General features: G+C 40.8%; 1 protein-coding gene across 14 annotated transcripts in view; it reads left to right on the plus strand.

Annotated features, from left to right (window-relative positions):
* The first annotated feature begins 10,034 nt into the window (after positions 1-10,034).
* SHLD1 (shieldin complex subunit 1) overlaps positions 10,035-21,892 on the plus strand; it is a 109,526-nt gene continuing 97,668 nt past the window's right edge. For 9 of the 14 annotated variants that reach the window (XR_014255076.1, XM_082431443.1, XM_082431455.1 and 6 more), the window contains exons 1-3: positions 11,601-11,646; positions 19,587-19,847; positions 21,649-21,830. Coding sequence is in view for 12 of the 14 variants with exons in the window: in XM_082431443.1 (XP_082287569.1) it covers positions 19,795-19,847; positions 21,649-21,830 (235 nt within the window). In the remaining 2 variants the exon portion in view is untranslated. Of the gene's footprint in view, positions 11,647-19,586; positions 19,848-19,882; positions 19,945-21,648; positions 21,831-21,892 lie in introns of those variants that run through there. The other 5 variants (XM_082431450.1, XM_082431451.1, XM_082431449.1 and 2 more) reach the window with 5 other exon arrangements.

A 21,892-nucleotide genomic window follows, 5' to 3' on the forward strand; every position in this document is an offset into this window, starting at 1 on the left:
AGCCAAAGCTGGAGGTTTCCGTGTGGTTGGAAAGCAGCTTGTCAGCCTGTCCTTGTTTATGTAGGGACACACTTACCTGGAAGGTCTAGAGCCCTTGGGATCCTAGGGTGGCCCAAGGTGAGATGGTCTATGTCTCTCTCCTGGGCAGGCCCCTCACACCTCCGGACTCGAGGGCCAGGGGCCTTCTAGGCATTATTCCCAATGATTCAACTTCAAACTGACTGCCAGTGTGGAGAGTTGATGGGAAAGTATTTTCATTCTAAGGAGGGCTCCACATGTTTCAAAGGAATGCATTTCTTTTTTTTTCTTTTTAACTTTTTTTAAAAAAATTTATTTATTTATGGCTGTGTTGGGTCTTCGTTTCTGTGCAAGGATTTTCTCTAGTTGCGGCGAGCGGGAGCCACTCTTCATCGCGGTGCGCGGCCTCTCCTGTTGCGGAGCACAGGCTCCAGACGCGCAGGCTCAGCAGTTGTGGCTCACGGGCCCAGTTGCTCTGCGGCATGTGGGGTCCTCCCAGACCAGGGCTCGAACCCGTGTCCCCTGCATTGGCAGGCAGACTCTCAACCACTGCACCACCAGGGAATCCCAGGAATGCATTTCTAAAGGTGGAACTTCACATACAAAGTGATGAAAGATACTCTGAGGCAGAATGTTCTACCTTGTGCTGTTCAAGTGACCTAATAGGTAGCCTCCCATTTCACCCTCCTGAGAGGTTGGCTTTGCCCTTTGGAACTTTAGGAACAACTGACTCATTGTCTTCTTTGGAGGTTAATGGGTTTCAGTCTGCTCAAAGGACTTCCTGATAATGGGTATTTATAACTGGACATTATCAGGGGGCAGTAGGTAAGAGCTTCTCTTTTTTCAGAGAGCAGGGAGGGAGCCATGACAATCACTTTGATAGCAAAAGGAGGTTCTGTTTACCACATTGCCCTAAGGCCTTGGAGAAGATGGGTTTTATTATCTCCTTTTTATACAACAGGAGCATCAGGAACCACAGGAACTGTGAGGCTGCTGATCCTGGAGGGTCACCGCAGATTATAAGCAAGCACTGCCCCTGTCACAACAAAGGAGGGAGCCAATTTAAGATAGTAAACCCAGTGAAATGGATGTCTTTAAATTTTTATTTTCAACATCAACTGATTTGGAGCATTTACACTTTGTAATTACACACTTCTCATTTATGCTTTGTTAGTGATTTTCCCTCTCTTGTCCTTTAAACGGGCCACATTAGCAACGAGGCACTCTGACGTGGGGGATTTATGGCACACACAGGGATGTTTCTAAAACACACAAAGGATTTGGGTCACAGATATCCAGTACAGGACTGCATCTGCTCTATTTTAATAATGTTTCTAAAAAATACTTTTGAGTTCAGTGTGCTCCAGTTCAATTTTGTTTAATTAAAACTTACTTTTAAATTATTCTCTAAAGCTGGGAATAGTAACTCTGGTTCCTTTTAGGATAGTCAATCGCATTCTTTGCAGTTTATATATTTTAAACTGCATCTTTTTAGCCAGCTACTTGCAAGCTCTGTCACAAGTTACCTACATTCTCTGTGCCTCAGTTTCCTCATATGTAAAATGGGTGTAATAATAGTACCTTACTCACAGCATTGTTATAAATGATTAAGTGAGGAAATCCATTTCATTAATGCTCTAAGCACAGTCTAGAATTCTCTACCAAACTTAGTTATTATTAACACATTATAGTTGTATTGGATTACCAATTGGTGCTTGTAAAAAAAAATCTAAAAAATATGGATGTTTATAAAGTAAAAAATGATATTATTCACTCTTCACTCAGCCCCACCCTATTCTGCTTCCTAGAGGTACTTCCCAGAGATAACCGGTGTATATTGACTGCAGTTTTTCTATGCACATTCATGCAACTGCCTTAGAACTTTCTTCTCCCATCTAACAACTAACCATGGACGTCCTTCCAGAACAGATCCTGTGGAGCAACCTCTTTACATAACATGGCTATTAGCTCCTTGTCTGATTTGTTTGTGGCTCCATTATGTGTATAGGTGCCTTTCTCATTTCTCTGTAGTCAAATCCTCATTCTTTTTCTCACACCTAATGGGGTTTGTAATGCTTAGGAAGACCTTCTCAGTGTTTAGCGTTTAGAAATACACTTCCCAGGACTGGAAAACAAAGAGTTGCACAACTCAAGAGAACTTTTGGAACGTACAAAGTGGACCATACTGAACTCAGGTCCGCTTGCCCGACTCGCAGCAGAGCCAATCTACTGACAGGAGGTTGTGGTGAAGGAAAGTACATCATTGATTGCAGGGCACCAAGCAAGGGAGTAGGAGACAAGCCTCAGATCCAGTCCATCTTGGTCTTTGATTTAGGGGTTTTTTTTAAAGGGAAAAACAAAAAGGCTGGGATTAATCACTGTTTTGTGATGTTTCTGTGACAGTTTCCAGTTTTGGGAGTCAGCATGTTTCCAGTCTATGATTCTTAGGCCAGGTCATCCATGGCTTGGGGGTCTGTGAGCTCATCTTGCCCTGGAGAAACAACCTGAGTTCGTACGTTAATGGTGGTGTCTATAATAGCTATTTTAGTACATTAACGATGTTATTGACAACAGCAATTTTAGTCATCTGACTCTGCTTGATTAGTGTTCAGTTAGCACAGGACTGAGGTCAGAGGGGACAAGAAAGGGAATAAACTTTCGGATAGAGAGCTTAATCATAAACTTGGTAATGGAATTCAGTTGTAGGGGGACTCAGTTTTGAAACCAAGCAGGGCTCTGCAAGGCTCCCCCAGGTGATGCCAAAAGCTCAGCCTCCCTGTATACTGATGCCGAATCGAATCTTGGAGACCAAGTTTTGAGTGAGGTAGAAAAGGATAGCTTTATTACTTTGCCAGGCAAAGGGGGACACAGCAGGCTCCTGCCTTGGAAACTATGTGTCCCCACTTGGAGAGGATAGTCAGAAGTTTTACAGTAATGGTTCAAAGAGGGCGTGATCAGGTCATGGACATTCTTCTGATGGGTTGGTGGTGAGGTAAGTAGGAGTCAGCATCATCAACCTTCAGGTTCCAACTGGTCTGGGGTCTACGTGCTTGTGGGCAGCATACCATTGTTAATCGTTAACTTCTCCCACCTGGAGGGAGTTTCAGTATCTGCAGAACAGCTCAAAGATATTGTTGTGTGTATCCTTTGATGGGGACCAAGGACCTTGCCCTAAGGCTGCACTATTGTTTCTCCCTTGTCTCACATCCTCCCTTCCCTGATTAACAACTGCTTGAATCTGCACCTTGGAACTCAGGGAAGGTCATGGAGGCTGAATGAAGGCTATTTCCTGTAATCAAAGAAATGGAGGACACAGAAAGACTTTGTGCCCAGGAGCCCCACAGGGCCCTGCTCTGTATCACAGGTACAAAAGCTTTTCTGTGTTCCCCATTCCTTATTTGTAAAAAAAAAGGCCTCAGCTTCTTAGATCTTCCCTGAGTTCCAAAGTGCAGATTCAAATAGTGACTAGTTAAGGCGTACAATAGTGCATCAATAAAGCAGAGTCCTAGTTCCTCCTCCGTGGATATACGGAACAATCTGATACAATCTCTAAGTTCGACAGGAACTAAGGCCCCCACCCAGGTGGAGGATGGTAACTTCAAGCCCAGCACAAGAGTTCTGGAACACCACCCTGTTACCTCACCACCAACCAATCAGAAGAAAGTCACACGCCTATAGCCATCACCCCAAATTTTGTCTTTAAAAACTCTTCCCCCAAAACCACTGGGTAGTTCGGGTCTTTTCAGCACAAGCAGCCCATACTCCTTGCTTGGCCCTTGCAGTAAACCTCTCTCTGCTCTGAACTCTGACGTTTCAGTTTGTTTGGCCCCACCATGCGTTGGGCACATGTACCTGGGTTGACAACAGTTTCAACATTAAATTTTGTGATCCATTAATGTGAGTGTATTTTACTTTTTACTGGAAGAGGGCAAATGACTGAAATGCTTTTAGGTGTCATGGGGAATGCTATCTTCAGCTAAGGATGAGAAATGCAGGCCTGAGGACACTTCACAATCTGCACAGGTCTCTGAATTGCACCCCACGGGCTTCCTCTAGGTCATGGTGTTGGGAGGAAGGAGAAGGTCGGTAATTTGGTGCCTGATGTTTGAACCTGTGATTTAACCATCATGGTGTGTAAGAAAGTGGTTTTACCTTATCTCCTTATTTCAGAAGGTCATTGTCAAAGATAATGACAAGCAAAATAATTGGAGACTCAAAAGTGACTGCCAAAGCCAGTAGTTCTTTGCAAGGTCCACCAAGTCCACTGCATACATGCTCACATCTGGGCATTCAGACTTATTGTTGAGAATATCACTCAAAGGTATATGTCAAAAAGACAAGTAGATATTTAATTTGTTTTTTTTTTTTTGGCTGCCCTGCGCGGCTTGTGGGATATTAGTTCCCTGAAACTGGGCCCCTTGCAGTGGAAGCACAGAGTCTTTATTTTTGTATTTTTTAAATATTTATTTATTTATTTATTTATGGCTGCGTTGGGTCTTTGTTGCTGTGCGCATGTTTTCTCTAGATGCAACTACTCTTTGTTGTGGTGCGCAGGCTTCTTATCACAGTGGCTTCTCTTGTTGCAGAGCACGGACTCTAGGCGCGTGGACTTCAGTAGTTGTGGCACACAGGCTCTAGAGCGCAGACTCAGTCATTGTGACACATGGGCTTAGTTGCTCTGAAGCATGTGAGATCTTCCCGGACCAAGGATCAAATCTGTGTCCCCTGCATTGGCAGTTGGATTCTTAACCACTATGCCACCAGGGAAGTCCCCAGAGTCTTAACCACTGGACCACCAGGGAAGTCCCAACAAGTGGATATTTAAAAAGAAAAAAAAAACGAGTGATTGCTGAATCTTTGACGGTGAGGTATTTCTACTTTTTTTAAAACATGCTTTTTCCTACATTTTTCTTTTTTTCTCAGAAAAAAATCATATTGTATCTATATAAAGTCAGTACAACTGGTTGAAAAATAGATAATTAAATAATCTTTATATTTGACTTACAGAGTACCAAATAATTGGGTGGAATTAAAAAAAGAAGAGCTATTTTGTGGAAAGAAATATGTATTTTTTAATTCAACAAACATTTATTAATGTCTACTATTTCCAAATAATTTTGTTAGGAGTTGTGGGGTTTTTGAAAATAGAAAATCATAGTCTTGGGACTTCCTTGGTGGGCCAGTGGTTAAGACTCTGCACTTTCACAGCAGGGGGCGCGGATTTGATCCCTGGCCAGGGAACTAAGATCTCACATGCCATTCGGTGTGGCCAAAAAGTTTTTTAAAAAAGAAAAAGGAAATCATAGTCTCCACTCACTATCTAGTTATTTATATGCTTTGCTATTTTCTAAACCTTTTCAGGGAATAATTTAGAAGAATGCCAAGCAATTAGGAGCAGATTATTTTATACTTTATGGTAAGCACAATTCTCTGCATGGTCTCTCCTTATTTCAGAAGGTCATTGTCAAAGATAATAAAAAAATCATTTGGAGACAATCAAATGTATGCTTCTCAGACATGTTTAAACACACCGTGTGGGTCAGCCTCCAGGGTGGCCTCAGATGATCCTTGCCTTCAGCAGTCTTCAAACCCTCCTGTAGTTCCCCTCCCGCAATGAATCAGGCCATAAGTGACAACAGAATACAGCAGAAGGGACAGTGTGTGACTTCACAGGCTAGGCCTTTAAAGAAGCAGCAGCTTTATCTTGGTCTCTTGGATTGCATACTCTAGGGCAGGGACCAGCAAATTAGGGTTTATGGACAAAATCCAGCCTGCAGAATGTTTTTGTATAAACTGTGAGCTAAGATTGGTTTTTATATTCTTAAAATATAGTTAAAAAAAGAAGAATTTGTGACAGAACCTGGAGGTGGCCCACAAGGTTTAAAATATTTACTATCTAGTCCTTTACAGAAAAAGTTTGCTACCCTTGCTTCGAGGAATCCAGGCACCTTGCTGTGAGCACGCTCTTATAGCTCTGTGAAGAGGCCAGTATGGACACGACTGCATCTAACCATGCCACTGCCAGAAAACTGGCCCACAGAAACCCTAAGGGATAATAAGCCTCTGTAGGGGAGGAAGACATTTTCCTCTATCTTTCTAGGTTCTTCTGGCTGGTCTAGAATTAAACTGACATGAGACAGAATAATAGGAGAAAATTAAATACAAGTTTAATAACGTGTACATGGGAGAGACCCAGGAAAACTGAGTAACTCACCAAAATGGCCCAAACTCTCACCTTAAAGACTACCCTCAGCTAAAGAGAGGATGTTGAGGGTGGGGCCAGTCAGTTATGGGAGGTGACAGGAAAAGCACAGTAAACAAGGGAAAGGTTGTTATGCAGATTTAAGCCAGTGCCTTCTCCATTGATAAGAGTTTCTAGAGATTTGGTCGTTCTCCTCTTCCTGTTACATCAAGGGAGACACTGGCATTGCTCAAATCATTAATTTGGGAGAAAAGTGAATTTAGAATTGTTGGCCATCAGCCAGTCAATTACTCCATCAAGCAGTTTTTTTTTTTTTTTTTTTAAATAGTCCTGGAAAGGATTTAGAGATGGGAAAATTAAGGCTCACAGAGGTTAAATGGCTACACTTATAGAATTGGTTAGTAAGAGAGCTAGGATTGAAGCTCAGTCTCCTGACAGCACATTCAGGCGCCTGTTGCTCCATGGTTGAGTTTAGACAGTCCATGGTGGCTCTGGGCTCTTGGTCAGACATATCTGTCCCCATCATCATGAAATCGTATGTTATTTGTTAAGTCCTCATAGGGTCGAGGTGCTAGGAATAGATGTTTTTCACCAGTATCATGGAATACCCAACAAGCAGTATTTTTGAAGTCTTTACTATTTGCCTAGTATTGTGCTAACACTGATTTTTAGATCTTAAGGTCCAAGCTTATGTTCATTGTAATGAGTGAGACACTGTCCAGTGCTGGGTATTCATTGGTAAATAAAACCCACACCTCCACTCTTATGGATCTTCCAGTCTAGTCAGTGAATATCTATCTGATATTCTTTCCTTTGTTATCAACTTATTGCTTAGTTATGGCTTTATAATATTGCATGACTGAAAAACAGTAAGATGCCTTGAAATTCATCAGTTACCTAACCCTTGAAGTAAGTTTTCCTTTCTTCTTTCTTAAAGGTAAATCCCCAGATGGAAGAGCAATTAGATCAAGGTTCAGAATGACAAAGAGAGATAAGGTCATTGCAAACAACATTATTCTACTTTGAAAGAGCTATTTTGGTCTTTTACCTAAAATGACTTCTTTCTGCTGAAAAAGATTTGGCTAAAGTAGCTTGCTTAGCTGATGGCAGAAAAATCAACTATGAAATATAAGAGTTTCATAAAACTGTGACATAACTCAATTTATACAGTCATTATACAATCAATGGCAAAACAGCATTCCCTTTTGGCCCTTTGGAATGCAATAAACTGTTTTGCCGTCTCTGCAGATTAAAGGTCCCAATTATTAACTATTTTGTTCTGATGATGACTTCAATTAGTTTTCATTTCTTGTGCACTGACCAAGTGAAAGTGGTATTACCAAAAAGGATGGTCTGAGGCATGCTATATGGCAAAGAAAGTCACTCCAGTCTTCAGAAATTGCTCCAGGAAATTGCTCCCATCAGAAAGATAAACCTTATCACAGAAAGGCCACAGGAGAATAAATGAGAACTAGTTTACAAGCAAACAAACTTGTTTTTCAGGGAAAGAGTGACAGTGGCAAAAGGCTCAAGGGTTGTTTCACTGATAACAGGTCAGGAAGAAGTCATGTTTTTTACACTTCCTGGAGGATGTAAGGGTTGAGTGGGGTGGGGTGGGGTGGGGAATGGAGGAGACCTGGGAAGAGATTTATTTATTCCAGCATATAACAGAAATTTCTTGAGTACTTACATGTGAGTCATTAGGCGGGGCTCTAGACTACAAGTATGAAATAGACATGGTACTTGCCCTCAAGGCACTTACAGTCTAGCGGGGGAAACCAAAAAGGCAAAGGAGTTTAGGAGAATCAGGAGGAGTGTGAGCTTTCCTGGGAGGGACAACTAACTCATATTTGACAAGTCAGAGAAGGTTTCCTGGAAGAATTCCCTAAAACTGAGATCAGAAGCATGGGAGAGACAGAAGAGGAGAGGAGATTGTTCCTAGGGAGGAAATTGTATGGGTAAGAAGCTCAGAGGCAAGAGAGAGCAAGTGTGGAGTATTTAAGGAAAAGAAAATGGTGCATAGGTGTAGGGTTGGGGGACAGTAATGGGAGATAAGGAGTAGGGGTCCTCTAAGCCTGGTTAAGAGTTTCAGGGAATTTCCTGGTCGTCCAGTGGTTAGGACTCCACCCTTCCATTGCAGGAGGCCTGCGTTCAACCCCTAGTTAGGGAACTAAGATCCTGCAAGCAACACAGCGTGGCCCCCCAAAAAAATATTTTAAAAAATAAAAAATAATTGAAAAAAAAAAAAGAAGTTTGAGTTTCAGCCTGAGGGCAAGAGAGTGGTATGATTACTCCCCCTTTAAAAAAGAGAACTCTGGGGAGTTCCCTTGTGGTCCAGTGCTTAGGGCTCAGCACTGAGCGGTGGGACCAAAAAAGAAAAAAAAAAGAAGAGAAAGAGAACTCTGGCTTCAGGGGGAGATGGAAAGCTTTTGTCATCTAGGTGGTGAATAATGGTGAGCTGTACTCAGAAAGTTGCAGTGAGGATGGAGAGAATTAAGATCTAGTCAGTAGATCTTTAAGAGAAAGAATCTGTAAGATGCTTTGATTACTGATGGATATGGGACATGCTGACAAAGGAAGAGAAAAAGTTTCTGTCTTTGGCAACTAAACGGTCTGACTCACTGAGACAGGAGATTTGGGGTTGGGGGGGAGTGTAAGCAGATAGGGTAGGGGTTCCGCAGAGAACCAGGCATGGCTTTCTTGACATAAGAGAAGCCATTTTTGGCCTAAGCCAATTTTGTGATCTAAGCCTGGGCACAATGCTTGCCCTTGAATGAGTCTCAGTAATTAATGATCTCAAGGGAACAAAAGAATGCAAGAACAAATGACAATTATCAGGCAAGAGAAGTAACAATAACAAAGATAATAAATCTGTTGTAAAGACTCCCAGTTCTGTTTCAATGGTAAAAATTAGCCTGAAGCAATTTCTTGAGCTGTTTTGCCGGATTTAACCTCTGCTCCCACCAGCACTCAACCACCAGATCAATTGGAACTTAAGGGATGAAGATATTGACATTTACTGACCTTCATGACTTCAATCAATGAAAGCTTGGACTCTGTCAACCTTTGCCCCAATTCTATGCTAATTCTCCTCTGCTCAGACCCCTCCATGAATATGCATGTACGCTTAGCTTAAAAATTCCCCAGTTATGCTGTTCGGGGAGACACTGCTTTGGGAAGACACTGCTTTGGGAAAGATCCTGATGTTTTTCTTGCTTGCTGCAAATAATAAACACTTCTTTCTTACAATTTTTGGCTGGGTTGTGTCTTTTGGCTCCACACCCACCAAGAGGAGAACACAGTTTTCAGGCAACAAACAGGAGCAGGTTGATTGGGAGGTGGTGGAGGTTGAGATAAAGGCACTGGAGGATATGTTAACTTGAATCTCAGGAGGAGACTGGTTTAGAGGTTTGGGAATCATCTGCATGGGAGGGAAAAGAGAAGACGATTCAAGAACACGGAGAGAGGTCCACGTTGAAGAGAAAGAGTTTGTGAAGGTGATTTAGATGATTGAGAGGTGAAAGAGAAACATTGGAAGAAGGTGGTATCAGGGGAACTCAGGGACAAGGGCTTTCCAGAGGGAGGGAGTGATCAGCAATGTTCAATGCCATTGAGAACCAGGTGGTAGCATCAGACAAACTGACACTGAGAGACGTTCTACAACATAACTGACCTGTACTCTTCAAAAATGTCAACGTCAAGAATACAAAGACAGAAACGGAGGTTAAAGGAGACTAAAGAGACATGAAAACTGAGAATGCAACGCATGATCTAGGCTTTTCTTTTGTTTTATATTTATTTATTTATTTATTTATTTATTTATTTATTTGGGTGAGCCACAGGATCTTCATTGAAGCATGCGGGATCTTTAGTTGCGGCATGCATGCGGGTTCTAGTTCCCTGACCAGGGATCGAACCTGGGCCCCCTACATTGGGAGCATGGAGTCTTAACCACTGGACCACCAGGGAAGTCCTGTAGCAAGTCGTAATTTTTTGGGGGGGCCTCACCTCACAGAATGTGGGATCTTAGTTCCCCAACAAGTTGTTATTTTTAAAGTCAGTTTTAATGGTTGCATAATCAGATAATTAATTTCATTCAATTATATTTGAGTTTGTCATTCCTAAAACGGACAGGAAAATAACTTAGTGTCATTCCAGGCTTTCTCTAATCACAATCTATCATGCTACTTTGGAAGAGTGGTTTTTGTGAGATACACATGGAAAAGAGTGAAATCAAAATTATACACTGATTGAGACTTCCCTGGTGGTCCAGTGGCTAAGACTCTGCACTCCCAATGCAGGGGACCCGGGTTTGATCCCTGGTCAGGGAACTAGATCCCACATGCTGCAACTAAGACCCTGCGCAGCAAATAAATAAATAAGTAAATATTAAAAAAAAAATTATACACTGATTATCAAAGCACAAAGCTGGAAGCAAAAGTGAAATTTACAGTTGCCTTGTTAGGTCAGTCTAAATATGAAGGAAAGTTCACAATTAGTTTTACTCTAATTATATCTTTAAGTTTGCCTTCAGAGACTTCCCTGGTGGCACAGTGGTTAAGAATCCATCTGCCAATGCAGGGGACACAGGCCCTGGTCCAGGAAGAGCCCACATGCTGTGGAGCAACAAAGCCCGTGCGCCACAACTACTGAAGCCCACACTCCTAGAGCCCATGCTCCACAACAAGAGAAGCCACCGCAGTGAGAAGCCTGCACACCGCAACAAAGAGTAGCCCCCATTCACTGCAACTTACTAGAGAAAGACCACGTACAGCAACGAAGACCCAAAGCAGCCAAAAATAAATAAATAAATAAATTTATTTAGAAAAATTTTTGCCTTCAAAAGGTCACTACATCAGTCAGCTTACTTGCCATAAGCGCAAAGTATCTGGCAGGTAGTTGGCCAAACCTCAGCTAGTGTAGGACTCCTGATTTATGGGGTTCTATCCCAATGTAGGCATCTATAGGAGGCTGTGAGTGTACAGGACGTTTTCAAGAAGATGATGAAATGAAACAATAACCCTCATCTCTTTTGCGTGGTCCTGCAGTTCTGGCAGTTGTGTACAGCTACATGAATGCAACATGTTGAAATATTAACATTGTCTTTGTTAATTTAACTCTACTTTTTATGTTTTTTAAAATGTAGACGTTCAAGTTTCTAAACGTTTAAAATATTTCTCCTGTTCCCTTTAGCGTCCACCAAGCACATTTGTAAATAAACCTCTAGAAATTGCCCAAACTAGCCATTTGTGGAAAGCACTGTTGGCGGGGCCAATGCCCTCAGTCAAGATGGCCGTAACTGCCTTCCCTTGTTCTTTCCTGACCTCAGCAAAGATGGTTCCTGCGACTTCCTTTCAAACTCTGCTTTTCCGGTAACAAACGCGGAGCCACCGCTTCCGGTTTGAGGCGGCTGCTGTTGCGGGGCGGTGAGTGTAATCGGGGCCTGGCGACTTTTCTGGGCCAGTTTTCTCTGCGGACTCACGAGTGGATCGGATTGGGGGAAGGGAGGGGGTCTCCGCAAGGCATCAGGCCGTTCTCTCCTAATTGGGAAGTTACGGCTGCTTTCCCTGGCCTGCTCCCAAACCCCTCCTCCCCCACCGCGGGCGGCCTCTGCAGCGAACGCCTTGGGGAAGCCCCAGAATTTGCGTGCAGTGTGTCTAAATGAGCTTAGGTTCTTCTTTTTTTTAAAAACAACTTTCTTGAGACATAATTGACATATAAAAATTTCCCATTTAAAGTGTAAAATTCAGTGGTTTTTCATATATCCCCAGAATTGTGCATCCATCACCACAATCTAATTTTAGAATATTTTCATCATCTCGAAGAAAAACCTTGTACCCATTAGCAGTCACTCTCTATTCACTATGGCCTCCCAGTCCTAGGCAACTGCTAGTCTACTTTTTTGTCTCTATAGATTTGTCAATTTGCATATTTGATATAAATAGCAGCATACAGTATGTGGTCGTTCTTGACTAGCTTCTTTCACTAAGTATAATGTTTTAAAAGTTTGTTCTTGTTGTAGCATGTATCGGAACTTAATTCCTTTATTGCAGAAAAATATTCCTTGTATTTATATACCACATTTTGTTCATCCATTCATCAGTTGATGGACATTTGGATTGTTTCCACTTTTTGGCTCTTATGAATAAAGCTGCTGTGAACATCTGTGTACAGTTTGTGTGGACACATGTTTTTATTTCTCTTGAGCACATATACCTACGAGTGGGATTGCCTGATCCAAGTGTAACTCTAACCATTTGAGGAACTGCTAAACTGTTTTTCAAAGTACTTGAGCCATTTTACCTTTTTGTATGTGGACATCCAGCTGTCTTAGCGTTGAAAAGACTGTCCTTGCCCTGCGGAATTGTCTTGGCATCCTGGGGAACTTCAGTTGATAACTGTAAGATTTTACTTCTGGACTCTCAATTTTATTCTACTGACTGTTTTTATTCCAATACTACACAGTCTTGATTACTGCAGCTTGTAATTGGTTTTGAAATCAGAAAGTATGAGTACTCCAAATTTGTGTTCTTCGTTTTCAAGATTGGTTTGGCTTTATGGGCCCCTTGCATTTCCATATGTACTTTTAAACAGTTTTGTCAATGTCTGCAAATTAAAAAAAAAAAAAACAACTGAGATTTTGTAAGAACCGTATTGATCCGTACATCAATTTGGGCAATACTGCCATTTTAAAATAGTAAGTGTTCAATTCCATGAACATAGGATGTCTTTCCATTCATTTAGAGCTTTAGTTTCTTTCAACATTTTAAAATAGTTCTCAGTGTACATGATTTACATATTTTTCATTATGTGTACCTAAGTATTTTATTCTTTTTGATGCTATGGTAAATGAAATTACATTCTTTTTAAAAAAATTTATTTATTTTATTTATTTTTGGTTGTGTTGGGTCTTCATTGCTGCACGTGGACTTTCTCTAGTTGCAGCGAGCGAGGGCTACTCTTCGTTGCAGTGCGCGGGCTTCTCACTGCGGTACCTTCTCATTGCAGAGCATGGGCTCTAGGCACGTGGGCTTCAGTAGTTGCAGCACGTGAGCTCTGTAATTGTGGCTTGCGGGCTCTAGAGCACAAGCTCGGTAGTTGTGGTGCATGGGCTTAGTTACTCTGCGGCATGTGGAATCTTCCAGACCAGGGCTTGAACCCCATGTTCCCTGCATTGGCAGGCAGATTCTTAACCACTGTACCACGAAGGAAGTCCAAAATTATATTCTTAATTTCATTTTTAGGTTGTTTATTGCTAGTGTATATAAATACAAATGATTTTTCTGTATTGATCTTGTATCCTGCAACCTTATTTAACTTTAATTATTCTAGTAGCTTTTTTTTAAGTGGATTCATTGGGACTTTCTATACACAAGATCATGTCTTCTAATAGAAGTAGTTTTACCTCTCTCTTTCCAATCTGGAAGCCTTTTATTTCATTTTCTTGCCTAATTGTGCAGCTAAAGGTTTTAGCTCCAGTACAATGTTGTATAGAATTGATGAGAGCAGTTAATATTAAATTGTTCCTGAGCTTAAGGGGAAAGCATTCAGTCTTTCACCATGAAGTACGATGCTAGCTATGGGTTTTTCAAAAATGCCCTTTATCAGATTGAGGAAGTTCCCTTCTATTCCGAGTTTGTTGAGTGTTTTGATCATGAATGGGTATTTGACTTTGTCAGATGATTGTGTGTGTGTGTGTATCTGTTGTGGTTTCTGTCCCTTATCCTAATATAGTGTATTACATTGATTGATTTTCAGATGTTAAAGCAACTTAGCATTTCTGGGATAAGTTCTGCTTGGTCAGGAAGTGTAATCCTTTTTATATGTTGCTCGGTTCATTTTGCTAGTATTCTGTCAAGGATTTTTGTGTCTGTATTCATAATACTGGTCTATAGTTTTCTTGTCATGTCTCTGTCTAGTTTTGGTGTGAGGATAACAGTGGGCTCATTGAGTAAACTGGAAAGTGTTCCCTCTTCCATTTTTTAGAATAGTTATCCACAAGAGGGAAGGACAGGTGCAGCGGGAAGAAGTAAGGCTTATTGGAAAACCTGATGGAAAGAAAGCAGTGGGGTCAGAGGTTGGGGGAACTAGGCTAGAAGTTTCTGTGCGGTAATTAATGTTTCAGAGGAGGAAAGAAGAGGAGAAAGCCTTGGGATAATCCTTGAGGAAGTCCAGTTGGAGATGGAAGATGAGCCACAGAGCAGGCAGGAAGGAACAGGCAGAGATGGGATGTCAGCTGGGTGAGTGGCTTCCTGAAAAATAAAGAAAGAATGTCAGAAGAAGGAATTTCTAGAAGTTATGGTGGAGTGACTGAGGTGGTAGAGATGAGAAAATGAGCCAATTCTAGACTCTTGAGAAGTCTGTGGAAGTGAGAGGAGATTGGCTGTGAGGAAGGCAGGTGTCAAAGGTTTTCTTTTTGCTTTTCTTTCTTGACAATTTTCATATTGATATAATTTTATACCTTCAAAAAATTGCAAAACTAGTACAAGGAACTCCCAAATAACATTTTCCAGATTCATCAATTGTCTACACTTGCCCCATTTACTTTATCATTCTCTCTTTCTCATATATATATACATACATATATATATATGTATATATATATATGTATATATATGTGTGTATATATATATATATATATATATATATATATATATATACTGCAGACATCATGTCTCCCTAACACTAAATATTTGAGTGGTATTTCCAAAGAATAAGGTTATTCTTTTACACACAGGTTTTATTGAAAATGGGAGTGATTTGGGCCTGTTGAAAAGCGTAAGTGAAGGTCCAGTGGAACAGAAGCCAGAGAAGGGATTATCATCCCCGAAGGCTTCTGGAAAGGTCCAGAGAGTGGAATCTAAAGCCCAGGTGGAGTGGTTGGCCTTTGCCACACAAGGGACAGCTCCCTGTTTTACGGAGAGGTAAAGCAGTGTGCAGACGTGGGAGCCTTTGTTATGTTGATAGAGCTGAAGAAGTTCCTCTCTGCTGGCTTCTGTTTCCCTTGTCAATTAGGAAGTGAGATGATATGCTGAAAAGAGGAGGAAGGTGTGTGAGTGATGGAGAGGGTCTGAGTTGAAGAAGAGTGGAGAGAATATGAAAGAGTCAAGGAGGGGGTTGAGAGGAAGTTATGAGATAAACATCTCAGGATTCATTTAGCCAGATAGCCGATTCCAGGTGGGTGCTCAGACACTTAGAGTGAGCCAGTCTGCCCTGACCTGTTTGATGACTCTCATATCCAGCACACGGAAAATAGGGAGATAGTTGAGGTTGTCTAGGCTGGATTTTGCCAAAGGAGTGTGATGAAAAGACAGAATGGGCAGGGCAGGGAAGTTCAGGGTATTAACGAGACTGTGAACCATAGAATCTACTGGAAAAGAATGAAAGAAGCAAGATGGCTATAGGATGGGAAGTAGAGGGGCAAATGGGCTGGTGGTTGGCTGGGAAGAGAGGAGCCTGTGATTTGTTTTTTAATTACTACTATTTTACTTATTTGAGGTAGCCATCATGAGCGCAGAGACTGTACTAAGTATTTTACATGCATTAATTTTATATAATCCTTATGACAACCCTATGAGGTAAGCATAGTAATCAAGCCATTTTTATAGATGAGGAAATTGAGGTTAAGTGACTTGCCTAAGGTGACAGCTAAAAAGTGAGAGCAGTCTCTCCAACTCCAGAGCCCCTGCACATCTCTGGACATTTTTGCAGAGCTTCTTAGCTGTGTTCCTTGCTTCACGTTTACGCTCCTCTCATTTGTGTTTCACTCAGCTGACAGAGTGAACCTTTGAAGATGCAAATTGATTATATCATACACATCCCCTCAGAAGCTTTCATTATATCAATTTTTATATCAATTTTTAAATGGAAATATGTATAAAAATAAGTAAATTGATGGATGAATAGAGAGTTGGATAGCTGGTTATCTGATAAAGAAAATCATAGTAAAATGTTAATTATGAAATCTAGGAAAAGGCCATATGTGACAAGCCCACAGCTAAGATTAGGAACAAGACAGTGATGCCACTTTTGCCACTTCTATTTAACATAGTACTGGAAGTTCTAGCCAGAACAGTTAGGCAAGAAAAGGAAGTAAAAGGCATCTCTATTGGAAAGGAAGAAGTAAAACTGTCACTGTTTGCAGATGACATGATATTATATATGGAAAACCCTAAAGACTCCATCAACAAACTGTTAGAACTAATAAACAAATTCAGCAAAGTTGCAAGATACAAAATCAACACACAAAAATCGGTTGCATAGTGAACTATCAGAGAGAGAAATTGAGAATACAGTCCCATTTACAATTGCATCAAAAATAATAAAATACCTAGGAATAAGTTTTTTCTTTTTCTTTTTAAAAGTTTTTTGTTTTTACCTAGGAATAAATTTAACCAAGAAGGTGAAAGACCTGTACAGTGAAAACTACAAGACATTAATGAAAGAAACTGAAGAAGACACAAATAAATGGAAAGATATTCTGTGCTCATGGATTGGAAGAATTAATATTACAATGTCCATGCTACCCCAAACAATATACAGATTCAATGCAATATCTATCAAAATCCCAATGATATTTTTCACAGTAATAAACAAAAAAAATACAAAAATTTTGGAACTATGAAAGATTCCGAATAGCCACAGCAATCTTGAGAAAGAACAAAGCTGCAGGCATCATGTGCCCTTATTTCAAACTATATAACAAAGCTATAATAATTAAACCAGTATGGTATTGGCATAAAAACAGACAGACACATAAATCAGTGGAACAGAATAGAGAGCTCAGAAATAAACCTATGCATATATCAATTAATTTATGAGAAAGGAGACAAGAATGTCCAATGGGGAAAGGACAGTCTCTTCAATAAATAGTGCTAGGAAAATTGACAGCACATGCAAAGGAATGAAATTGGACCACCATGCACAAAAATTAACTCAAAATGGATTAAAGACTTGAGGTTGAGACCTAAAACTGTAAAAATCCTAGAAGAAAATAGAGGTGATAAAGTCCTTGACATAGGTCTTTTTTTAAAATTATTTATTTATTTATTTATGGCTGCGTTGGGTCTTTGTTGCTTCTTGCGGGCTTTCTTTAGTTGTGGTGAGTGGGGGCTACTCTTCATTGCGGTGCGCCAGCTTCTCATTGTGGTGGCTTCTCTTGTTGCGGAGCACGGGTTCTAGGCACAGGGGCTTCAGTAGTTGTGGCTCGCAGGCTCTAGAACGCAGGCTCAGTAGTTGTGGCACACAGGGCTTAGTTGCTCTGCGGCATGTGGGATCTTCCCGGACCAGGGCTTGACCCTGTGTCCCCTGTATTGGCAGGTGGATTCTTAACCACTGTGCCACCAGGGAAGTCCCTTTGACATAGGTCTTGATGATGATTTTTTGAATCTGACACCAAAACCAAAAGCAACAAAAGCAAAAATAAACAGGTGGGACTATATTAAACTAAAAATCTTTTGCACAGCAAAGGAAACTATCAACAAATGAAAAGGCAACCTACTGAATGGAAGAAAGTATTTGCAAATCATATGTCTAATAAGGGGCTAATATCTAAAATATATAAAGAACCCATACAACTCAATAGCAAAAAAACAACCATTCCAATTAAAAAATGGGTAGAAGATATGAATAGACACTTTTTCCCAAGAAGAAGTATGGATGGCCAACAGGTACATGAAAAGATGCTCTACATCATTAATCATCAGGGAAATGCAAATCAGAACCACAATGAGATATCACCTCACACCTGTCAGAATGGCTAATATCAAAAAGACTGGTGGTCCAGTGGTTAAGACTCTGTGCTTCCAATTCAGCGGCGCAGGTTCGATCCCTGGTCAGGGAACTAGGATCCCACAGGCCACAGGGTGTGGCCAATAAATAAATAAATAAATAAATAAATAGAGACTAGAAATAACAAATGTTGGCATAGATGTAGAGAAAATGGAAACCTCATGGCAATGTAAATTGGTGCCACTATAGAAAAGTGTGGAGGTTCCTCAAAAAGTTAAAAATAGAACTACCGTATGATCCAGGAATTCCAATTTTGAGTATTTATCCAAAGAAAACAAGAACACTAATTAGAAAAGATATATGCACCCCCATGTTCATTGCAGCATTATTTATAATAGCCAAGATACAAAAACAACCTAAGGGTCCATTGATGAATGAGTGAATAAGGAAGATGTGATATATATGTACAATGTAATATTATTCAGCCATTAAAAAGAATGAAATTTTGCTATTTGCAACAACATGAATGGCCCTGAGAGCATTATAAGTGAAATGCGTCAGAGAAATACAAATACTTTATATTAAGCTTATAGATACGGAGAGCAGATTGGTGGTTGTCAGAAGTGGCGGGGGGAGAGTGGTGGAAGAAATGGGTGAACTGTTTTTGGTTTTGTTTTGGTGTTTAAGTAAATTGAGTAAGAATAAAGAAATCTAGGCAGTAACTATATGGATGGTCATTGTATTAAATTCTTTCCACTATCCTTTGTTTGAAATTTTTCATGTAAAATATTGGGAGGAAAGAGCCTTAATTGGGAAAAAAAAAAAAAAAAAAGTACATGGTTCCCTGGCAGTCCAGTGGTTAGGACTTGGCACTTCACTGCCATGGCCTGGGTTCAGTCCCTGGTTGGGGAACTAAGATCCCGCAAGCCACATGGTGTGGCCAAAAAAAAGAAAAAGAAAAAAGTAAATGAAATTAAACTGCTTCTTATACATGGACCCTGACTGAGTTGTTTTTGTAGATTTGTAAGAATCTGTAGAGCAACGGCTGCTTTCTCTTGGTAAGCAGGCGTTTATGTACTGAGAAACTTCTTGTGCCTGCAGTCACAAGGCATCCTATACTCCCAAGTATTGGAAAATAATATTTAGATTGTATAATTAAAGCACCTTTAAGAGAAGAAAATAAGCACTTCTGGAGAAGGAAATTGAACCACATATCAAAAGTTTTGGGGCAAAGGATAATCATTACATTCTACTTGGCCAGCCTAGGTAGTTTCAGATCATTAGAAGGGTCTCATCTGTCCCTATTATTTGATTTCTCCTGTACAAATTCATTGAGTCCCAAATAATGTTTTACATGCCCAGGTACTTATTTTGTAATAAACAGGATTCTGCCTTTCAGTAGATTGTTTTTTTCTTTTTTTGTTCAAATAACCAGTTTGGGATGTATTTGACATTTAATATAAGTGATTATAAAAGAAAAGATAGATATCACATCAAGGTGCTATTTGTTTTCAAAAAGGATTCCTTTTATTCCATGTCATTAATAATGACTTCTGTTGCTGGCTGATTTCAAGACACCTTTGTAGGCAAGCAGGATACGTGGCTGTCATTCATTAACCTGTTTGTTCCCTTCCAGAAACCTCCAGAGCAGTGTTTGGTAAGATGAGGGCAGAAGGAGGAGCCACAGATGCCTGCAGCAGAGGTGTTTGCTGAAACTTCGGGCTTGGTTGGCTAATATAGCAATGTGCAAAGACAGGATGTTCTTGCTTCTTTGGGAATCTTGATCACCTCACTCCTTCCAGAAGCAATCAGCTGATGTCTTGGCTCACTGTCTGCCTGAGTGAATGTCCACAACAGCATGTGACTGGGTGTCCTCAAATGAGAGGGGTCTCGCCAGGTCTCTCTGTTGATTTGTTTTTATACCTCCTATCTTTGCTTGATCAGGTGGTAGTTTGGGCTGCAGTCGGGAGGCTCTGGAGCTGGGTTCATCCTAGGTTGGTACTTTCTAGACGGGTTTCCTTGGGCTAGTTACTCTACTTCTCCTGTGTTTGGGGCTGACTATCTGACTGTAAATGAGGGTAATAATAAGATTACCTGCTTCATAGGGCTGTTGCAGATGAAGCTCATAGCACAATGCCTGGCAACCAAAAAGCACTTAATAAATGTTAACTACTCATATTATTATACTGTTCATGTTATTCTGAAATTGCTTCTGTCATTCAGACATAGATCTTTCAAGTTCTGACTGTCATTTTAACAGCTGGATAATATCCCATAATTTGGAATACTGCCTCCTCCCAAACCTATCCTTCTGTCTGCTCTCACTTAGTTGATAACACAACCCTGTCACTGAAGCTACCCCTCTTTGTTGACTTCTTGTTCCTCTTTAGCCCTTTTATCCATTCAGTTATTAAGTTCGACTCTTATTTCTGTTCCTAAATATCTTCTTAGTCTGTCCCCTGCTCTTGGCTGCTAGTGCCCTACCCTCATTCACATGCTCTTCCTCTCTCACTGGGACCACAACAGTTGTCTGAATTCCTGTCGCTCCTGAGATTGCCTGCTGTCCAGCTGCCAAATCTGCAGATCTGACCATGTGTCTCCTCTGCATGGTACATGGTGGCCTGTGGTAGTCACAGGGTGTGGTGTTGACCATAGTAAGATTTACTGATGACAACTTAAGAGGCAGAGAGTAGCAGAGGGTCCAGGATCTCCCCAGGCCCATAATTATTTTACAGAGAGGTGGGCAGGGCTGGATGTACTGCAAAGAGCCCTCCAGCCCACAAGTAGACATCAACCAGGAGGGGTAAGGGACACCTAATTTTTAACAAGAAATGTCCAAAACTCTCAACACCTCTTGCCACTTGTGGTTGCCCAAGCTGGTTCCTCTGGGGTTCATACTGTCCCCTGGCCATGGCCTGCCCCACGCTTGGGGACAGCCTCCTCCAGAAAGCCCACTGCCCCTCTCTGGGCACCTCTTCATCTTATCATGGTGTTAGCACTGTCTGTCTCTGTGTTTGGATCATCCCAACCTGAGCAACTCAAAGGAAATGTCTATCACATTCATCTTTGCATCCCTGGGGCCTGGCATGTTAACAGTTGTCTGAAGGCCACAGAAGATGATGCAAATCATCTGTAATTTCACTACCCAGAAATTAAACCACTGAGTTAATTATCACTGGAATTAATTTGGGATATACCCTTCCAGACTTTTTTTTCTAGCTATAGGTCTGTATATTTCATACACACACATCCCACACACGATATTTTATAAAATCTGGATCAAACCCTACCTATAGTTTTTAAATCTTTTTCCATTTACTATATAATGGACAGTTTCCCATCTCATTAAATATTTGTGTAGTCCTTGGATTATAGTGCTGCACAGTATTTCATCCTTATCAGACATGCAGTTCACTTTCCAGCTGAAATGATTCATGGTTTCTTTCTGTGCTGAGAGTTATTTGTTTCTCATGATGAAGAAACATGGTAAACAAATACTGGGTCTAAAGCAAAGACAAGGAAGACAATTAATAACAGGAAAGTAAAGCGAAGACAAGGAAGACTGTTAATAACAGGAAAGTAAATTATTTTGGTTCTACTGTTGTTTGGTCTTTAAGGTGCTTTAAGCCATGGCTGTAATGGAGGCTCCTCTTACACAATACCTTCTTTATTGAATTGTTTTATTTTTTCCATGGCAGGACTATGGCAACTCAGGAAGCCACTCCAGGAAGCCAATCAGAGGAGAGCAATGCTTTGGACCTGCCGTCAGCTTGTGACGTAAGGGATTACGTGTTGCAGAGACCCAGCCAGGAGGCCAACAGTGAGGCTTTTAGTTCTGAGGAAGCCCTTTCTATTCCTTGCTCTTCTGATATGGATCCAGGTAAGAAGCATAGTTTAAAACAAACTAACATTGAACAAACAAAACAATCCTGACATATACCT

Source organism: Balaenoptera physalus (assembly GCF_965194825.1).
Source record: "Balaenoptera physalus genome assembly, chromosome: 16".
Classification (NCBI taxonomy): domain Eukaryota; kingdom Metazoa; phylum Chordata; class Mammalia; order Artiodactyla; family Balaenopteridae; genus Balaenoptera; species Balaenoptera physalus.